The 21,255-nt window shown below is 29.7% G+C and overlaps 1 protein-coding gene across 1 annotated transcript in view; it reads right to left on the bottom strand.

Moving 5' to 3' along the window:
• The window catches only part of LOC124537386, a 44,721-nt gene extending 23,679 nt beyond the window's left edge, over positions 1-21,042 (bottom strand). Inside the window, exon 1 of the mRNA XM_047114217.1 lies at positions 20,674-21,042. Coding sequence (XP_046970173.1) covers positions 20,674-20,881 — 208 coding nt within the window. The 5' untranslated portion in view covers positions 20,882-21,042. The remainder of the gene's footprint in view (positions 1-20,673) is intronic.
• Positions 21,043-21,255: the final 213 nt, after the last annotated feature.

A 21,255-nucleotide genomic window follows, 5' to 3' on the forward strand; every position in this document is an offset into this window, starting at 1 on the left:
CCACGAACGCTGTAAAGTGCTCGGAACGTCGGGATGTCCAAAATAATTAATATACGCGATTAAAATCCGTAATAACTAGTTTTATTTAAATGTCTAAGCTTGTTTTGAGCTTAGAACAAACATAAACAAATAATATTATATTACGAATATTTATCTAAGCATCTATATTTTCTTCATTTATTTATAGAGATAAGAAATAACCTGTATACAGCCCAGCTTCTGCTAAAGAAGTGGCTGTCTAGATTAGTTTCTGAGATCTTCGCGTATGATTAAAATATAAAATACACTTAAAAATAACTAGTATAATTATTTCCAACTCTATAAATGAATAAAGTTTATTCTTTCATGAATATTAATTTTAAGTAGTATGCAGTATATGTATGCAGTATTTAAGAAAAAGACAACTAAGACAACATTAGATCTCTTCGTTTCGGACATGATTTCTACAACAAATAATTAATTAAGTAATTACGTAGGTAACGTAATTTGATGTTTTTATCTCATTAAATCTTGAAATCATTAAGTCAAAAATATAATAAAATCTTTACTGTATATGCACAAAAAGTCTTCGAGTTAACAATTGTGTTATATAATTAAATATATGTTTTTTGGACACAATCAATGTACATATTAAAGTTATTTCCTTAAAGTATGATAATTTATTAACATACTGCTGATATTGTTTTTCTTCATATATTTTTTACCGTTGCAAACTTTGATTTATTTATTAATTAATTATCGCTCAGAAAGCCATTTCTATCAACCATCGTTGATCGTATGTATTAAAAAGCCTTCCATTATATTAAAAAGAAGTTCAAAATATTGAAGATTTTCTTTGTGAATTTCAGAGACAAATGTTTGCAATTATAATGAAAACGTAAATTAGATTTTATTTTGCAATTTAATTAAAAAATTAAAGTTCATGGTTAGTTTTAAAGCAAATAAATTATTACTAATAACACAAATTTTTTTATCACTTTATAATTATTAATGAGGATTAATAATATTATTATAATATGGAATTATGGTACTTTTGTTAATCGAATCTATTTAATAATCCAATAGATGCGGAATAAAGGTAAACATAGGTTCCATTTACAAATAATATCATCATTACATAGTGTAAGACAAAGTCGTATACCTCAGTCTGTTTCTACATATATATTTCTTTTTTTTTTTTTATGGCATAGGTGGCAAACGAGCAGGAGGCTCACCTGATGGAAAGTGACTACCACCGCCCATAGACATCTGCAACACCAGGGGCGTGCGTTGCCGGCCTTTAAGAAAGGAGTACGCTCTTTTCTTGAAGGTTCCCATGTCGTATCGGTTCGGAAAAACCGCCGGCGAAAGCTGGTTCCACAAAGTAGTTGTGCGAGGCAGAAAATGTCTGAGAAATCGCGCTGTTGTGGATTTTATGATTTTATTTACATATGTATGCTTACATCTTAAAATAACATAACGCTATTGGATGCGGTTTTTTTAATAGATAGATTGAATCAATAGGAAAGTCTAAATATATATTATACATGCACCGTATATGTAGTAGAGAGACCCAAATAATTTTAGCGATTCCTAAAGTAATCTTGTAATAAACGCATTTTTTTGCGCTTAAATTGTGAAGCTGACTGAACCCTACGAGAAATATCAAAATAATGTACTACAGTATTGTACATCGTATAAGGTATTCAAAAAGTCCTCAATGGTGTCTATCTCTTACGGATAACCCACAATAACCATTGTTTTATCTTTTATTTACATTTTACGAGAATAATGGCTTATTTTTGAAGCGATTTTAATCAATACAGCATTAATCCTAATCCAATTAGGTAATTTAAATACATTGTACAAAGAATGTATGATCAATATGGTCCTTCACAGAATCGCTAGTCCAATATAAATATAAAAAAATGCGAATAGCTCTGCTATATTATGCACTAAGCACCAATTCCTACTATTGAAATATATATATAGGCTATACGTAGTTTCCATGCTATTAAGTTGAGATGTACGCGGCCCCAATAATAGCTAGAACGTTTTAACTTTGCACATATTATATTTAACTCAAGCGAAGTAATTTTATGACCGGGTAGAATACAGTTGTTTTTTTGGTTCTGGTTTAAAAATGATATATAAGATCATAAAACATTAAGATGGTAACCAACGAGATTTTCAAACAAAAACATTTATAGTTAGATCAGGCTAACGACCTCGATTGCAGTATATTCTTTAAATAATATTAAAATAATAACGATTGTTCTTGGGCCTTTATAAAACAAGCAAATGCAAGGTATCCTTGTTAATGAGCTAGCATTAATATCGTGGTTATAAATATTGATTATATAATTAAGGCATTTTTAATTAATTCGGTATTTAAACAATCACCAAACGATTGTCAAAACAATAATTACCAACTAGTATTTTAATAATTGATGCAACGTTTTATATTCATACATAAGTCTTTTGTTTTAAATTGATATTACTTAAATAAGTTAAAACTATTCAAAATGAAAAAAAAAAAATCAAAATTTTTGATAGTCTATAATTATTTAACGCTCGCAACTTCTTCTTTTTGTACTTGAATGCACTAACCTCAGGAACCAAATGGCTAATTTGAATAATTCGTTTTGCATTATTTAGTCATAATTCGTTTATTGAGGAAGGTTATGGTTTCACATCGCCGTCACGATTCTGAGGAACGAGTATTTGAAATAATCTTAAATTATATAAAATCGACATATAATATTAAAATACAAAATGAATACCCGTTGGATAAGGACAGGAAGAACTTTATTACTATAAAAATAACAGCTACTGATAAATTATTTCTTATCTTCTAATATATATAATGATAATAATGTCTATAATAAGTATCAAATAAAATAAAATTTAATTTTGAGTTCTACATTTTCTAGTTAATTATTCATGACACAAAAGCATTTTTCAGACAGATTTTATAATTTATTTCTTTTTATAAAACAAGTAACAAAAAATGAGCAATAATGAAACAAAAAGATTTGGTTCTGAGTATTTTAAAGAGGATAATTTAAAGAATCAATTATAAATACTAATTCACTGGTACATGCTTGGGGTGTGAGCGTGCATCTCCGTTTATAATTAATTTATGTTCATCACTAATCCATCTCAGCTGATTATTGTTTATTAGCAAGCAAAAAATATATTTTTTACAATTTGATGACCATCTTCCCCATTCATTTTCCATATACACTGTATTATATGGAAATTAGTATGCAGTTGCCACACCACTATATTTAAAGATTAAAATTGAATTTGACTACATGGTCTAATCTTGTCTAAGGAATTACCTTTTAATACGCACACATAATTGACTCTACCACTCAATAATGTACATAATAACGGGAGAAGAGAAAAAGTGAGTGAATTAATGTAATTCAAGGACAGGGAACTAGGGACATAACTAGGGACTAGACTAGGGACCTGGCTTATTTTGGTTATTGGTGAAGCTGAAGGGATTGTTAATATTTATTTATTTATTTATTTATTTATACCTTTATTTCGATCTTCAATTTCTTTGGGGTTACTTTTGTAGGTATAATATGATCTTGAATTGTCCAGTAGACTATTCTCAATGTCACTGTGACTTTTTTTATCTTAATTTTAGCAATAAGGAAATACCCGCTTACTTAAAGTTGGGGCGCCACTCAAATTATAAGAAAATTCCGACATCATTCCTTTTTTTTGACAATTAAAACTTTACAACTTACCAATTTTGTATATTTCGTTTGTGTGTTTTTAGTTCATTTTATTTAAATTTTCCTGCTTCGTATTTGTTATATTTGTTTTGATAGTCTACTCTACAATATAAATACGAAAGTAATTATGTCTATCTGTCTGCGATCAGTTACATTTTTGCCGCCAATTCCTAATACCGAATTTGTTGAAACTTGGACGAAGCAAGCTTGAACCACGAGCAAGGATTCTACCCAACATCGGAAGACAAACGGGCGAAAACTAGTACTCATATTAATAAAACTTTTTTTAAAAAAAATAATTTTGTTAAATTATTTTAAAATTACTTAAAATTTTGCAACTGATTAATCTTCTACTTGAAACAGTGACGTATTTACCGAGCGACTTCTCAACTTAAACAATAAATTTTGCAACAGATTAATCTTCTACTTCTACTTTATAGTGGCGTGTTCAAGAGGCGACTTCTCAGTTTAAGGATACAGAAAGACAAAATGAATCAAATGACTTAGAAAAGATTTTTTATTCTACACTTTTATACCTTCGTACCATAAGTCCTGATAATATCCTACTGTCATCATGTCATTTCATTGATTGAATGAAATTAATCTTCACGTGTGTTCCCTAAAAATGCCCGATTGATCCTAAATATACGGAACCAAATCTGTATCTAAATTTTTATCAGATGTTTTCGGTAGGTATTACCGCTGCCATTATAATTCTAAGTTTTCTTTTTCTTTTGTGTTTCAATCCTGTGGACTATAATTTGTCTATGATTCTTATATCATTGGGTTGTTTAAATTAATGGTTATTATCCCAGTAAAAAATATCAAATACATATTATTATACATTGGCCGTGTCTATGAGCAGGAAAATTTCACCAATGCCAATGCGAAACCAATCTTGGGAACAAGATGTTATGTCCCTTAAGCCTGTAGTTATACTGGCTCAATCGCCCCTCAAACCGGCTCGGCGGTAGAATATATGATAAGTGGGTGGCACCTGCCCAGACGGGTTTGGTTCAATAGGTATTATGCAAATGCATTTTAACTTCGCTAATATCTGAATAACAAATTTATGTTTTTACATTAAAAATATTATTTGTATCAATAACAATAAACATATAATTGACAAATCGATAAAGCGGAACAAATATATAATAAGATTTGACAACATCGTTTAAGTTGCAAATTTGTAAGGTCATTGAACAGTTGGATGACCAAAATATCTACTGACCTCGTCACAAAGCAAGGCGTTAAGTACCGATGATATTCGAATATATTATAATACAATAGAAACTGCGTACACATCAGTCACATCTCATTACGCTCCCAACGATTAAAGAATATTCGCAGAAATGGTATGGCATCAATACAATACCTAGAATTTATTTTTATTAGCTTGTATTACAACTTAATGTAATTTTTTGGCAAATAATCCGAGGCCTCATATGATGGCGGTAGTCATCATCCAGACATTTGCAGCCTTTATAAATGTGTAGGCTCTTTTCTTCAAGGTTTACTTATCTGTTAGGAAACGCCGGTAGCGATGCAGAAAATGTGTTAAAAATAGCGCTGTGATGGAGTTTCGGACATCTAGGTGGTGCGGATGAAACGTCAAATTCTAATGCGATGTATGAAAACGTAAGTATCTACCTGAATCGTTATGCTTTATGGCACTTTGCATAACGTTTCGTCTGCGGTATCGCCTGCGTGATAAGGAAATTGTAGGGTTTTGTTATAAAAAGTATATACGACTCTTTGGAGTTCTAGCTTGCTCCATACCAATTTTTATATTGAATTCCGTACAAAGGTTTAGCTGTGAAAGTATAACAAGTGGCCACTTTTGCATTTATAATATTAGTAAGAAACAAAATATATACAAACAACAATTTTTGTTTTTTTTTTTGGGCCAGTAAAACCCTCGTAATGTACAAAGAAGAACCTGTCATGTTTTATCAATATCGGATCAATGGCTTAGGGACGCACAGAGGACAAACATATAAACATACATTTTATTTATTGGTACATAATACGGCCCGATGACCTAAAGGGGCTAATGACCTGAATAAAATGGCGGGAGAATTTGTACACTATAATGTGTCCTGCGAAATTTGGTAAATGGAGCCATGGAAAATGTATACAGCGAGCTCGGTCGGTCACGCGGACATCCTGACAAAATTAAAAAGTATACTAAAGCTGTAATAGTGTTTATGAGTAACATTTCCATAATATTTTGTTTCATAATACTTGTACATCCTACTTTATATGTCAAACGCGTCATGTCATAGAATTATTTTAACTGTTGTTTATGCCAGTGCCTCACTTACCCAGTACCTTATAGAAATAATATACTGTTAGATTCAACGGTTATGGAATTTGAGTATACTTCCTAAAAAAATGTTTAAGTACAACCTTCTTTGAGCATTCAAGTAGGACCATTGCCTGTATGCGTTGTATCAACTACGCATTGTCTCACGTTTAAGACATTTCAATAGTGTTTTTTTTTTGTTTGTTATTAATTAACATCTCGTTGCAAATGCTTCGATAATTAGGTGAGATTACATAAACAAACACAATGAACAGTTTATAATTCACTAATATCAGTTATTTTTTAATTTACGTGTTAACCCTTTATTAGCAAACAATTTTTTGTGATATGTCAAAATGTAAACCGATTAATTAAATCACGTGTAATTGTGATACAATCAAATATTTTAAATAGTGTTACTAAAATCTATAAATCTATTAGTTGTATAAATAGTACACATAAATTAGATGGCCACGCAATGTGTAACACATAAATTGGATGGTACAAGTGTATTTTGACTGAAGCAGGTTCAAAGCTGGGTAGGCGCCACTGCTATTTATATGTATATCGGATGACATTCGGACACTTGTATATCTACGTAGCATAGTGTGATGGAATTATAACTTCTAAATATTCTTGTCCGAGCAGGACTTTGCTCAGTAGAATGACATTTATGGGTTGTTTACTATTTACAAAATTTTCTTAAAAAAATATAATTCATTGTTTTTAAATTTTAACTTCATATCAAGATTATTTTGATTGTTGATTAAATGATTATCTCAATCGTTTACGACCGTCCATCGATTTTTATATAATATAGGTAATTTTTTTTTATTCTTTATATAATATAGGTAATTATTTGCAATTATAATACGATACAGCAATTTGTAAATTTATCAAATATTTAATTTTTTTTTGATCATATTATTATATTTAACAGAATATAATTTGGAGGAATTTTTCGATTAGTAATTTGGAATGATATTATATTATAAGAATAAATAATTAAACTAAATAGTGTTACAGAAAAAAATACATCTACTCTCGATCCTTGGTTTTTAAGGATTTCAATGATACACATACAAATAAGGTTAGCAGGTATAGATATTCTGTAAGCATAAACTCGAAACTCGTCGCAGCGAGCCAAAATGTGTTATGCGACATTGATTATCATTGTAAATTATACACTGATTATGATATATATACGTTACAAAATGGCGTATCACTAATCACGTTAAGACTGTTCTCAACATTACATGAGTGAATTACGACGATAATTATTACAGAATCGCTATGCAGGCATTTTAAAGTTAGGGTGGAAAATGACACAGGTGAAGAAAGTACGTAGGTATATACGTGAACTCTGAAAATATATATAACACTCCGTTTTTAGGCAATCGCATAAATAGTGTGATATTTAGTTGTATATTTGTATATAATAGAACTGTAAATATAATTCAGATGCAGATTACAAGTTATTTTCAAAACTCGCGTTAATCACTACTATGAATAAGGCATAGAATATATTAAAATGTTTTGTCTTAAAACCATATAGATACATATATTTATATTATTTTTAACTTTAAATAAGTTATAATAATTATTAATTAACGTGAGATTATTATTTGTATATAAGATTGATACCTGAGATTGGGCAGCAAGGATAATTAATTTTTTTCTGTATGTTCAGAACAAAAAACACAAAAAACTAACGTCGATCAAAAAAGTAAAGAAACAAAAAAGTTCTTTTTAATATTAATTAAGATTCTTAATTCAAAATGTTACAGATAATACAAAGAATCTTAAAATTACCGTTAAATTTATAAAAAAAAAAACATGCGAATACCTATTCTTCTAGACTGGTCGATTTGCATTCGCAGTGATATTCAAGTAATGATTATATTGTATTTCGCAAACACATACGTAAACACAAATAAATAAATACATACACATACAACTAATTGTATTTAAAATCGTCCCGTTACTTCTCAAGGATTTTAATGTTATCGAAATTATTGTAATTTTATTTTACAATCACTTGTGTAAAATACATCCATCTTTTCATACAAACATCAATAATATTATTATTAAAGTGAAGTAAAAAATACAAGCTGTGTTTTATTTTATTATATATGAAGAGTTGTATGTATATGATATAAAAATATTTTTAAAATAATAATAATTATCTAATGACTGAATTTTGTTCGACTGTTATATAACCGTACTTATTTTAACTTATTTAATTTTATTCATCACTTGATTTTATCTCACACACACACATTCTCACACACACACACACGCGAACGCGCTCTACGTTTAGCTATTATATATATATATATATATATATATATATATATATATATATATATATGTATTTTTGTAATTCTTAGCTTGTTTCATCTTATAACTTTGAATTAAAGTATGAGTGTGTTAAGGAAGAGCGACTTCTTCTGGCACGGGAGCTCAGGGCACTCAAAAGAGGAAGTCAACCTTTGAGATGTTATTGTAATGTCTTGGTTATTGATGAAATAAACGTTTATTATTTATTATTTATTTATTATCTAAAAGAAATTACGTACCACAATTATCAATAGCTCCACTTAGTATTAAAATTTAAGACCGCATGACAAAATTAAATGTTGCGACTCTTTCAACCTTGACCTTCGTAATGGATTGCAAATAATACCTTATTATTACTACAGAGGTTTTATTTAATTCTCAAAAATATATTTTCCAATAAAAAAAAAGTGCTATTTGTTCAACCAACGGGCGCTGGTTCTGGGCGCTGAAATTAATCATATTTACTAATGTAACGCATTATATATACCTACAGTTTTTATATATTAATTACGAAATTTACTATTGCAGCTAAAGAAAGAGACAGAAAAAGTTATATCACATATAATAACATGTCCTTTATAATTGAATCATATGCGATTCTGTCTTAGTCAAAGCTAACGAGAAGATAATGTCACTAACACTACTACGAATTGAGCAATTTTCATATTTTTTATTTCATTTCATCACTACAAACAATCTATACGGGTATTAGCAATTCGTCTTGCGACAGATTATTACTAAACAATACTTAACCGATCTTTCATACTATAACACGTATAAAAAGTGAAATGCCCTATAAGTCTAAATTCCACGCATTCTGTTCAACGAAACTATTGTTTACAATTTCGCCATATGTGGGACCACAGAGTAAAAAATACAAATGAAATGGCAGTAAATTATTTGGATTATGTTTGAGATTTGTCACTGTGATTGAAATTCAGTCAGGAGATTCGGAGGTCAGGAATCGGTCTTGACATGAACCGTTTCGGACAGATATTAAACATTATAAATGTAAATCTCAATATTAAAATACAACGATATAAAAAATATATGTTACTTGTTCCATTAAATTCATCGACAACATTTGGTTTGTTTTAATTTTAACAAAAAACATATGACTAAAAATGCGTATTAATTATGAAGGTCGGAGCTATAAAAAAATGCAACTGCATCTTATGAAACAAAGTATGTTTCTATATAAATACATTTATAACTTCAAGCAAAAGTAAAAGGTCTTATAGCCTTCTCGGGAAAATCATGCTTGTGAGATATGTATATTTACATAGGACCTTTAAATTTTTATTACTATTCGTCGCAAACCGAAAACAATACTGGTTGCATGTAATATATTTTTTAAATTAAATATAATAATGACATTTTAATTATGAACCAGCAACCCGCCCCGGCTTCGCACAGGTGCAATGTTGAGACCTCTAAAATTATCAGTGCTTGTCTACTATATTGTGCATGTACCTACTATACACATAAACCTTCCCCTTCAGTCAATCTCTCTACTAAAAAATCCCGCATAACAATCCGTTGTTTAATTTTAAAGATCTAAGCATATGTATATAGAGACAGGCAGCAGTAAGCGACTAAGTTTTATGCTATGTGTAGATGTGCTTTTTGTTGTAAATGAGCTCGGTGCCATTTGTGATAGTGTGTTCTGTGCTGGGACCCGCTAGATGACATAGTTAACACAAGGTCGCCATTACGTATTCCTCCCACGCCTTTGATTGATACGCCGCTTATCTATTTGCACTTTCTTAGTAATCTGAATCATTTGCGCATCACCTATTCATTTAATACAAGCTTTATTTCCTATCAATATGATATAACTATATTCAACATTGTTATAGCTTAGCTTTTACCTTAACTTAAAATAAATGAGTTGCGGGTACTTATAACTGAAATGTTTTTACCAAAAAGAAAGTTTTATGTGCTTACACACACGTAAACACATATAGATACCCATAGAGATGTACAACGTTACCTACCTTTTGTTTTTTTGCACTTTAATTTCCTTTTTAATTTTTTTCTCTCATCTTAAACAATTGTGTGTATTTTAAAAGGATTAACTGTAAGTCGAAACAGTTAAATATATGTCAGTAGTTCTATCTGCCTACATACATCTTTGCGTATATTTCGTGTTAATTGTTCGATCAAGATCGAAAAAGGTCATCTCACTGTTCAATGACCTTACAAGTTGACAATCTTATACAAATAGTCATGCATATTTGATTCTTGATTGTTTAAGCAAGTAAGTCATTCGTCTCTGGTCTGATTTTTTCTTTATACTACTAATACAATACAGTACAATACAGTACAATACAGTACAGTTAGTACAGATCCAATATGGTCTATCAGTTACAACGTGGGATACAGGTCACTGACCTCTTCGTGGTATACTGAGGGCTTGGCTGGTAAGGTTTTTATGCACATTTCAGAGGCCATAACAAACAATTCATGCTATTTTTTTCTTCAATAAGAAGAATTGACTGTATGGCTCTGTCACAGCTTTCTATTAGGGAGTAGGCAAGAATTCCTTATCTATTTCTACAGGAGACGTAGCCATAGTAGAAGTCTGAACCAATTTGTCTGAGATGACTTTATGTCTTGAGACTCGAGCCTCATGCGACTTTTTAAGCAATCTAAAAAACGGCAGACAAAGATGAAAGCCCCCCTTCTACTGAGTTAGAAGCAGTGTAGTAGTCGTGTAGTATGGCAGCAGTGTAGAATTCTACAAAAAAAGAAAAGCAATGGATGCATTACAACAAAATTATTTCGATGTTTTCATTACCTGCAGATTACGGCCATCGCAAGGGTTTTAGTGGGTAAGAGTTTATTCTATAAATATTAAGACAATACATTGATAAATTAATTGAAATCGCATGAAAAGTAAATTAATTTACCAAAGTTTCAGTTAAAATATTCATCTATAAAAATAATAAACCTGAAGAGTCTGTTTGTTATATTTACGGTATACACGGTACATATACCAAAGTAACATGTTTTTTATAAGTTTTGCCTGTCTGTTTGTTCCGGCTAATCTCTGGAACGACTGGACCGATTTTGATGGGATTTGTACTGGTAGATAGCCGGTATAATATGGAGTAACTTAGGCTACAACAATAACTTGCTTTGCACAGCTAGTGTTATAAAAAAATGTGTTAAATCATTAACATCTCCTATCATACTGTAGTCGTATTTACAACGGTATATTTAAACATTAGCACTGTTACCAGTTCATTTGATTGTTAACTAGGGCATGTGACAAGTGTACAGTTATCCCTAGCTATACCTCAACCCACCGCTTTTCCCCGTACTCAGTAAAAGAGGTCGAGTGGCCTATTTGTTACAGTACGTGCATTTTACCAAGGATTAGGGGTAATTTTTTTCTTCGAATTTCTTCGGAAATAATGAGGATTAAGCCAGAAAATATTAAGCTCAACACTGAAAATATTATAATGTTTTTAATATATCTTTAATTTTAGTTACTTCAATAATAGAACTAAAGGCATTGTACATAATAATACTGCCTAGCATGTTATAGAAGTGGCATTTTTTGTCATAATGAATATTCAAATTAAATTAAATGAATCTTAAATAGAAAAGGCACAGTGTGTGGATATATTTTCATTCGAACATTTAAAAAAGTAATAACATCCAAACTTGAAATATTCTTCAACATATCACTGCTTTGAGGTCAAGTTTAATCACCTGATGTTTTTCGATCATTTGCGATGGTAATATAATGAGATATAAAGATTTCTTTGTTACTAGCAAGTTATCCTTGGCAATTGTTGTATATTTAATATTAAAAAAAAAATGATTGTCAGGTTTATCTAAGTCGAAGAAATCTAAATGATGAAGAAAATTAAGTATGGGGACTATCCTGGATGTAAATATAATATAACATGTGTACTTTTTATACATTTAATTGTTGTTATTTAATATTTATTTAGTTATTTTTGTAACTCCTATCGCATACGTATTTAGAGAGAAAATATATGAAATAACGTTTTAAGTTAACATACATACTACCGGCTAATGGAGCGTGGCGTTTGTGAGTAATGTGGTCACATACATTTTCTTTCATTAACAGAAGGATGAGAAAAAAAAATATTGCCGGAAGCTTCAAAGTTAACTGCTGGCTTTAGTAAAATTGTTACGAACATAAAAAAGATCTTCATTAATAAATATTTATCTGTACAGCAATTAATATCAGACAATAAAAATGATTCATCTATGAGTAAAAAAAGGCATAAGTAATGATCCTCAGATTATTTAAACCTACATTGTAACAGTTTAATATTTAAAGTGATATTATTACAATGCTGTATTGTATATGTATCGATAAGCTAGAATAAGCATACGCAGTGTTCATCAAGTGGCCAGCAAGATACTTTGAAATATTTAAAATAGTTAAAAGTTTTTAAGATAAAATAATGTCAATCAAGAAACCCATGTTTAAATAAACAAAACATAATAGACAAACGCGAGTAGAAGAAAACAAAAGATATTGATTATCTTAATTGTGAAAACGCTTAATCCGATGTAACACAAACATATGTACATATAAACAAATAAGCAATGATATATACACATTTATTGCAAAACATTTGTCTAGCAATGTGAAACTTTGTTAAATTTAAATATCTTCAGAAAATGTACTTCTATTTTGACTGGAAGGCCTATAGCCTAATTTTGCGACATCTTTTTAAATTATCCGGTTCGGGTATCTATGAAGATTTACCCTGCGTCAACAAAAAAAAAAAAAGAGTTTTTTGGAAAAAAATACGAGGGCTTGTGTTTGTGACTTGTGTTTGACTCTCTGCCAGCAGAAAAGTGATATATGGTCTTGAGGCACACAACATCTGCTCTAACAAAATAGCATGCTATGATGATCACGACCGTTCTAATAGATCAGACACTATAAGGAAGAAATCTTTAAAGTTTGTTAGACATTTTTCGTCATCAGTTCATTATTTTATTTTGTAAAAGATTTTATCAGATACATACATATGTATAGCTAGTGTATTTTCCAGGTATCATAAAAATTGTATATTTCCTCGTTGTTATTATGATATCACGTCATTTTTTCCCTCTGTGTTTCCATGGTTAATACTTGCATATAATATAACTGTTGTAGCATTTGATTTATAAAATTCAGCCGATGCCACTATTTACCTCCCAGCTGCGACATCAAGAGAAGCTTGATGCTGATTGCAGTAAACAGCTATTTAAAGCATATAGGTATATTACATGTGCAAAATTATAGATATATTTGCCATTTTTTTTTAGTTTCTACCATCATCATCATCATCATCAGCCTGTTCTTGTCCACTGCTGGACATAGGCCTCTTCAAGTGCACGCCTCTGTGGTCTTCCTCCGAATAAACGATATATATTTGTTTATACCGTATTATATCTGAATTGAATAAGAACCTTATTTTAAATACGACTTTCCAAATTAATTGTCATATGATATTTCACCGAGGGAAAATGTACAGAGGAACCGTAACTATCGCGGGAACAGACTTTACTTATGTATATGCTGGAATTACAATTGCCATAATTATAGCCTTCACTTTGTAATTATATTTTTTTAACATAATTATCTTATTTTACAATACTCTTATCAATTCTAACGGATGTATTTCTATTTTAATTGTTGCCTAAGCTTATTATTCCGCCTTAATTGATTAATAAAATCATTTATGTAACAAACTAACATCAGTTTTAATTATATTTTTTATTATTTGTTGTGTATTTATAGTAAGCTGCTACAAATATAAATATGAGACAACATCACATACAGAATTTTAAATTAACATGGTTATTTTTATTAGTCTTCACGAGACTCGTGAACAAGACATTCGTAGACAATGTCGAAATATCGAGCTCCACCGAACAAAAATAAAAAACATGGTAAATATCCCGAAATTAATAACTTTAATAACATCACATACATTTACTCTGATAACAAAGTAGGTATCTAAAACACTTGTGTTATCGAAATCCGAAGTAACGACGGTACTACAAACACCCAGACCCAAGAAAACATAGAAAACTAATGATAATGACATTGATAAAGACATTCACTCGGCCGGGAATCGAACCCGGGACCACGACTCATGTCATGTCATGTTACTTATTTACTTATTAGATTACAACAATACGCTTTCGTTTGTGACTAAATCTTCTGTAATCTATCTATCAAAGGATAAAATCAGCAATGAGAATATCCGGAGAAGTTTGCAAAATTAGTAGGCTAAAGTGGCAGTGGGAAGGCAACTTATTATGAAAAACCGATGGCCGCTGGAACAGCGATCCTAAACTGGAAATCGGGGTTCGATAAACGCATCATATGGCTGTCCAAGTGGACTGATGACCCGAAGTAGGAGGTGGGACCCGGCTGGATATGAAAGGCATAGAGCTGAGGTTCAGAGCTTCAATGCATCGTGCTATAGGCACATTTCCGGCAAAGGATGTTGATTGGACGTTGACAATTCAGACAAGTTTAAATATCGAACGTGATCTGTCTAAGTGACCATGTACAAACATGTTCCTAATCTCTAAGAACAAGCCCGATCGTGAAATGTCAAAAGTAATATGCGACTTTGGCTACAGTAATTATAATATTTTAAGAAAGTTAATTTTTAGTCGGTCGGATTTAACGCGATTTATAAATACGATAAGTTACAGTAACTGCAATTATTATTTTGTCACATATTTTTTTAATGATTACATTAATTTTTCTTACCTTAAAGTAAATAGATATCAAAATAGGTATGATTGCCTTATATATTCAGAGCAATAATTGAATAATAATTTGATTCAACGATTATTTTATCGTTATGTATTTTATCTGATCGTAAAAGAGTATTTAAAATTAAAACACATTAAATAAATACTACTTATAGCCTAATATTATGAAAGTGTTTATATAACCCATAGACTTCTATATCGTATATTATTTTTGCCTATTCTGTGCCTTTACACATGGTTCATCCGATTGAATTGATAGTCTGTAATTTTTGTATATAGGAACTTGCTTGATTGCTTCTGACATAGCGTGACGTGGATAATATATTATATTTAAAAATAACGTGACATTGCATACATACCGGGCATTAGTGAGTTCTATGATAAATACATAAATTAAATTATATTTGTGGACATCATTTTTTATACATACATATTTATTGTTGCTTTTTTATTAATAATTTATATACCTAAACCTTCCTTATGAATCCCTCTGTCAATTAGTGAAAAACGCATGAAACTCGGCTCAGTAGTTTTGAAGTTTATCGCGAACATAGACTGACAGACGCGGCTGGGGGACTTTGTTTTATATTTATTTATTTAAAAGACACACCATCGGCATACACACATAAAAATAGTAGTTAATAATAGAACATCAGACTTATTCTGCGTGGTACACCATTACAGGCGTGTACGACACTAGCTACAATAAGAATATCAAATTTAAAAAAAAAATGTGAGACAATATTTTGACAAATACATAGTGACGATAATAGTAGCTTTACCTTTAAAGTTATCATATATAAAATGCTGTTTATTACAAATATATTTCATTAGAAAAAACATGAAATTCACTCTAGTCACGTCGATAGTTTAAATTTCAAGCGTATGAAACTGTGAAGCGCAGTTACTTATGTAACAATATTATACAATAAAACCATCTCCCAATCACACTTCAAATTTTATGCATATTAAGTTGATTTTCAGTTAGGCATTATAATAAAAACGTCTGCCCATTTTGTTTTTTTTTTTATTTCTGTCATTGTGACATTTATCGAAAAACAATGTAAATTGTCCTTTATCTAATTCTCAGGACGCTGGGACGCTGAAAGACTATGACGTTTCGGAAGTACTAGGCTCAGTCTTTTAGCTAATTAAGGTGCAGCTATTAAATCACTAGAGTGCGGACCAATTTCTTCGAAAGATCTTTTATTACTTTTTTGACATGTAATGACCAGGACTTAATAATAATTAAATATTGTTCTATATCTAATATACGTAATTATTATAGATTGATTGATAATGTTTTTATTTTTTTACAAAATGTATTCTTAAATTATCAAAAATAGTAAGGAAATCAACCGAAACTAATAAAAACGTACCTTTGGCTGGTGACCAAGATAAGAAGTTCCAGTCCACTTATAATGTTACTAGTTTCTGGCGAAATCGTACGTTTGTGAAAGTCGCATCCACTTATCGATAAACGCAAGAGGGGGCTCAATTATTACATTACTAAAACCTGCAATCTCTTTTCGGAACTATATACAGGTAGTCGGAACAAGCTATAGTAACTTATGACCTTTTTGAAATTATCATTTACTTCTGTTTATAGTGTGGTTTAAATGAATAAGATACACCTACACAAATCAATTTAACATGTTTGGTAGGTATGTAGTAGTTTTTTTTATGTTATCGTTAAGACGGATTAGTTAATAACACCTGTGCCGCTATTTATTACACACGACTATGGTATCTTAAAAATAGCACCCATTATTTTGCAGACCGTACCTCACGGAATTTAAAGTGATCTGTTTCCTAGTCGTAGGTAATTTATTGACGGGAAAACGTATTGGTTATTTCCATATAATTTTACATATAATTTATCTTTTTAATAAGCAAGTTAATTTACATTAATTAAATTATTTAATATTTTCCTTCAACAATACTTTTTTATATATGATAATGTTAATAAGTAATGTTATGTCGATATTCCCGTAATCAATTAAATAACTTAATTATATAGTGACTATGAATAATTTAATGTTTAATTTTATAGAAAAGTTAATGCAAATTGTTACTTTGTGTTTCACAATATAAATAATGCAAAAGAGCGAATTTGATTTCGCAGCTTGAAATATTAAGGAACTCAATGGATCGATGAAAATAATCGAAAAATTAAAATGAAATAAATTAAAAGTAATTCAAAGTAATCAACTTCTTTCTTCAAGACATTCTAAACACAAAATATATAGGGGACACAATATTCTTGTAAATTGCCGTTTTCTTTTCACTGGTAAAAAAAATCTGATTTTATTGATTTACTTTGTAATAGTAAAGAATTTTAATCATTTGAAATAATTCCGAAATTAACTTTTACTTTTACTCTTTTTGTATTGCATATTATAAAAACATATACATATTTTGTGAATAATCATTTTTTTCCATCTTTACATAAAATAAAAATGGAGTGTCTGTTTGTAATATTAAAATAGCCCTTTTTAATGCATATGTACGTTTACATGGCACATATACCAAAATAACATTTTTTACAATTTTTGTCTGTCTATTTGTTCCGGCTAATCTCTGGAACGGCTGGACAGATTTTGACGGGACTTTCACAGGAAGATAACTGATATAATAAGGAGTAACTTAGGCTACATAATATTTTTTATTAAATTCAAACGCGTACAAGGTCGCGGGTATAAGATAGTGAAAAAAAAATTATTAATACACTTTTATCATGTGTGGGTAAATATTTTATTTATTGGTAAGTACCTAAATAATTTATCCTTCCAAAATCATTTTTAAATAAATTGTTATACTTTTTATAGATTTAATTACAATTTGTGATAATGTTAAATCATTCGTTTTTATTTTATATAAACTTTATTTAAGTTTAGTATTACGCAAATGTATTGCATTATTTTTAGCAATACATATGCTAACATAACCTTGATGAATTAATTGAATTACAAAACATATATTTATTTACAACAGTTGTATTATTTATCTGTGGTCGAATACAGCGAAGCTTGAATTCCCGCCTTTTTTTCTCGTGGACTATAAAATATCTATGCGTTCTGTTTCTTGCCTTTCAGTACATAATAATTAGATAATAATATAATATTACAGTTAACGTAATAGTATTAATTATATCAGTAAGCACAACGTGATTTTAAATACCATTTAAAGGCTGGTATGTAGGTATAGCCAATTATAAGAAAACAAACGCCAAATTTGACATTATTAAATTTAACATTTGACATCAAATCAAAAAAAATATTGGTCAAGAGCATGAATAATCTATTATATTCGATATGGATTTGCGAAAAAATGGCCTTTTGGATGTCGTCGAAACTGCAATCGGACAAATAATTAAGTGAACTAGACTTGTTATAAATAAAAATATATTAATCAAGAATTGTTAGTTAATGCACGTGTATATAGAGCTAACAGAAATGGAATAAGTAAACAAATGTTTTATTTATCTTTTTTTACTTCGAATGGAATACACTATTACCTTCGTATTAATAAATACGCCAGTAAAATGTATTTATTTTTATAAAATATTATTGCCCTGAAGTTAACAAATCGAAATTTACAATATTTCTTCAAATATCGTTCCATGCGCGACTCTCTTTTGTTTTTTTAATAATCGTTTGCGCGGGAAAGCATCTTGTGTTATTTTATACAGCCATACCAATGACGTTCTAAAATTGATTACACTTTTACGAAAACGGATACACTATGAGTTTAATAAGTATATAATTATAATTTAAATGTATTAGAATAAAGAAGTATTTCTAACAGTATAGTCTATTTCATTTAAGATTTAGTTTGTTATATTATTTTAAATTAAATTATTTCGACCTAAAACATTTATTACGCGAATTTCAAATTTGAAATATATAATTTTTCAAATATTGTTATCGATATACAACACGAAAGAAAACCAACCCGCAGTATTATATATTTTTCTAAATTTATATTCGTATGAAAATATAAAATTATTCTAAATATGTATAAATTAAAATTATTTGATAATATTTATACTTATTTAAGATATTACATAATGTAACCTAGCTCAATTATTTCGCTCTCTCTTTACTTTAATGACTTACTTAATTTTAAATAATCAAAGATTTAATTTGTTACATTTTAATTTATTTAGTAATTAAAATACCTTTAATGGCACACTATAAAATAAATTCATCAGACTTAAGTTTATATAAAAATAAATACAATATGATTTTTATTTTAAACATTCAAATAATTTAGTCTTTAAGTTTAAATAATATACGAATCATCGAGTTAATGTTTCAAGAACTCTTGTTACCAGTGAAAGCTGTTTTTAAATTTTACGTGAATTCAGAATCTGAGGTCCTGGAGCAACAGAGTCGTGGAGAACCTTACAATTATATTAATGATAATTAATTTGAATATTTCAATTTCTGTCAGTAAGCTATAAGTAATTTACATATTGTATTGTATTGTATATATTTATCTTTATTATTGTATTACGTCGGAATTTCTGTTGCCCCTCTCATGTGGAGGGAATAGCATTTCCCCTGATTGCTCTCCCCTGTCATCATCAAATCAGGCCCTGCGAGAAGAAATTGTTAGTAATGTAAGTTGTGGTTAGCCTTTTTTATGAACAATAGATTTATTATCTTATTTCTACGTACATATGTATCGTATTTAATTATCTATAATACTTGTCTGTTGTATACATTTATAAATTTAACTTTTTTTAAATACGAATTTTTTTTTATATCAACATTGAAATTCATAAGCAGACGTACTATTTATTAGCCATCAACGCGTTGCATTATAACAGATTTTTCCCGCCAGTTTAAAATTCAGTTTTTTTTTATGAGATATAAAATTTGATGAATTAATATTCCTATGTGTACAATATATGACCTTTTTCCTTTTATGGGAAGAACAGGGTTAATCAAAACGGACCGTGTTTATTAATTACGTCGATCATTACAGCATTTTCCTACAACGCCGTCTAGTAGTATCGGAAATTGGTCAAGTGTAAGGTCAAGTAAATAAATATTATTCATGCTCTCTAAAGATATAAGTATTTTATTTAATTTTGTCTTAGAGCTGGCTTCGTCAAATAACATTTTTTAATATTTCTAAAGTAATATTATACTCAAGCACTTTTTATTTAATTTTTATAATGTGTTTAAGTTTGAGAGACACTTCATTTTAATTTCCTAAAATTTCTCTGTATTGAATGCTATAAATTCAAAACTGCAGAGAAATATAAATACTGTATGTTGTAGTAAATAGGCAAAGCAATGCAGTGTAGTCCATTTTTCTTTTATTAAGAATTGAAAATAGGAAAGTATATTCTGATATTTTCAATAATAATGATAATCACGACCACTGTGCGACCACTAGTAATAATAAAGGGTTAAGTGTGTATACACGATTATTATATTTTATAACTTTTCTATTATACTATTATTGTGTATGTATTGGTGCAGTATTAAAAGTTTATTCTTTAGTAAAACTTACTTTTCAGGGCTTTTCCTTCAGGTGTGCACCTGCGACTATTAATCAAACAGTCAACATAGTTCCTCACTAGTCTTTTACTATTAAATAATGCATCTACATCTAAGTAATCGTATCTCGAGTCATATTTGGGCATATTCCGCATCGCATCGATGTCCTGTCCCACCACTGTCAACACACAAACACTGAAACACAACACTACAAACCGCATTGTGTTTGAAATTTAAAAAAGGAACTGTCAAAATTTAAATTTCGAAGTCACATATCTCGCGGTCCGGTCGCGTTCGCGCTGTTCGACATGCGTGCGCGCGCATCAAGTAGCGGTGTTGTTGTGGTGCGCGTGCGATCATTGCTTCGGTATATGAAAGGTTGTTTATCCGACACCTCGCGTCCTGAAATCAGACAGGTTCCTTTCAAGGGCAATCCTAGAATCAAGATATGGAGGGTTAATGCTCACTTAATCTACAGATACACTATTTGTGTCTATAAAAAACTTGAATCTCCGTGGTTTCATAGACTAGCTATAATTATTTTATACGAAGGCACATTAATATCAACATACATAATATAAAGCAAATTATGGAA

The sequence above is a fragment of the Vanessa cardui genome, chromosome 18 (assembly GCF_905220365.1).
Source record: "Vanessa cardui chromosome 18, ilVanCard2.1, whole genome shotgun sequence".
Classification (NCBI taxonomy): domain Eukaryota; kingdom Metazoa; phylum Arthropoda; class Insecta; order Lepidoptera; family Nymphalidae; genus Vanessa; species Vanessa cardui.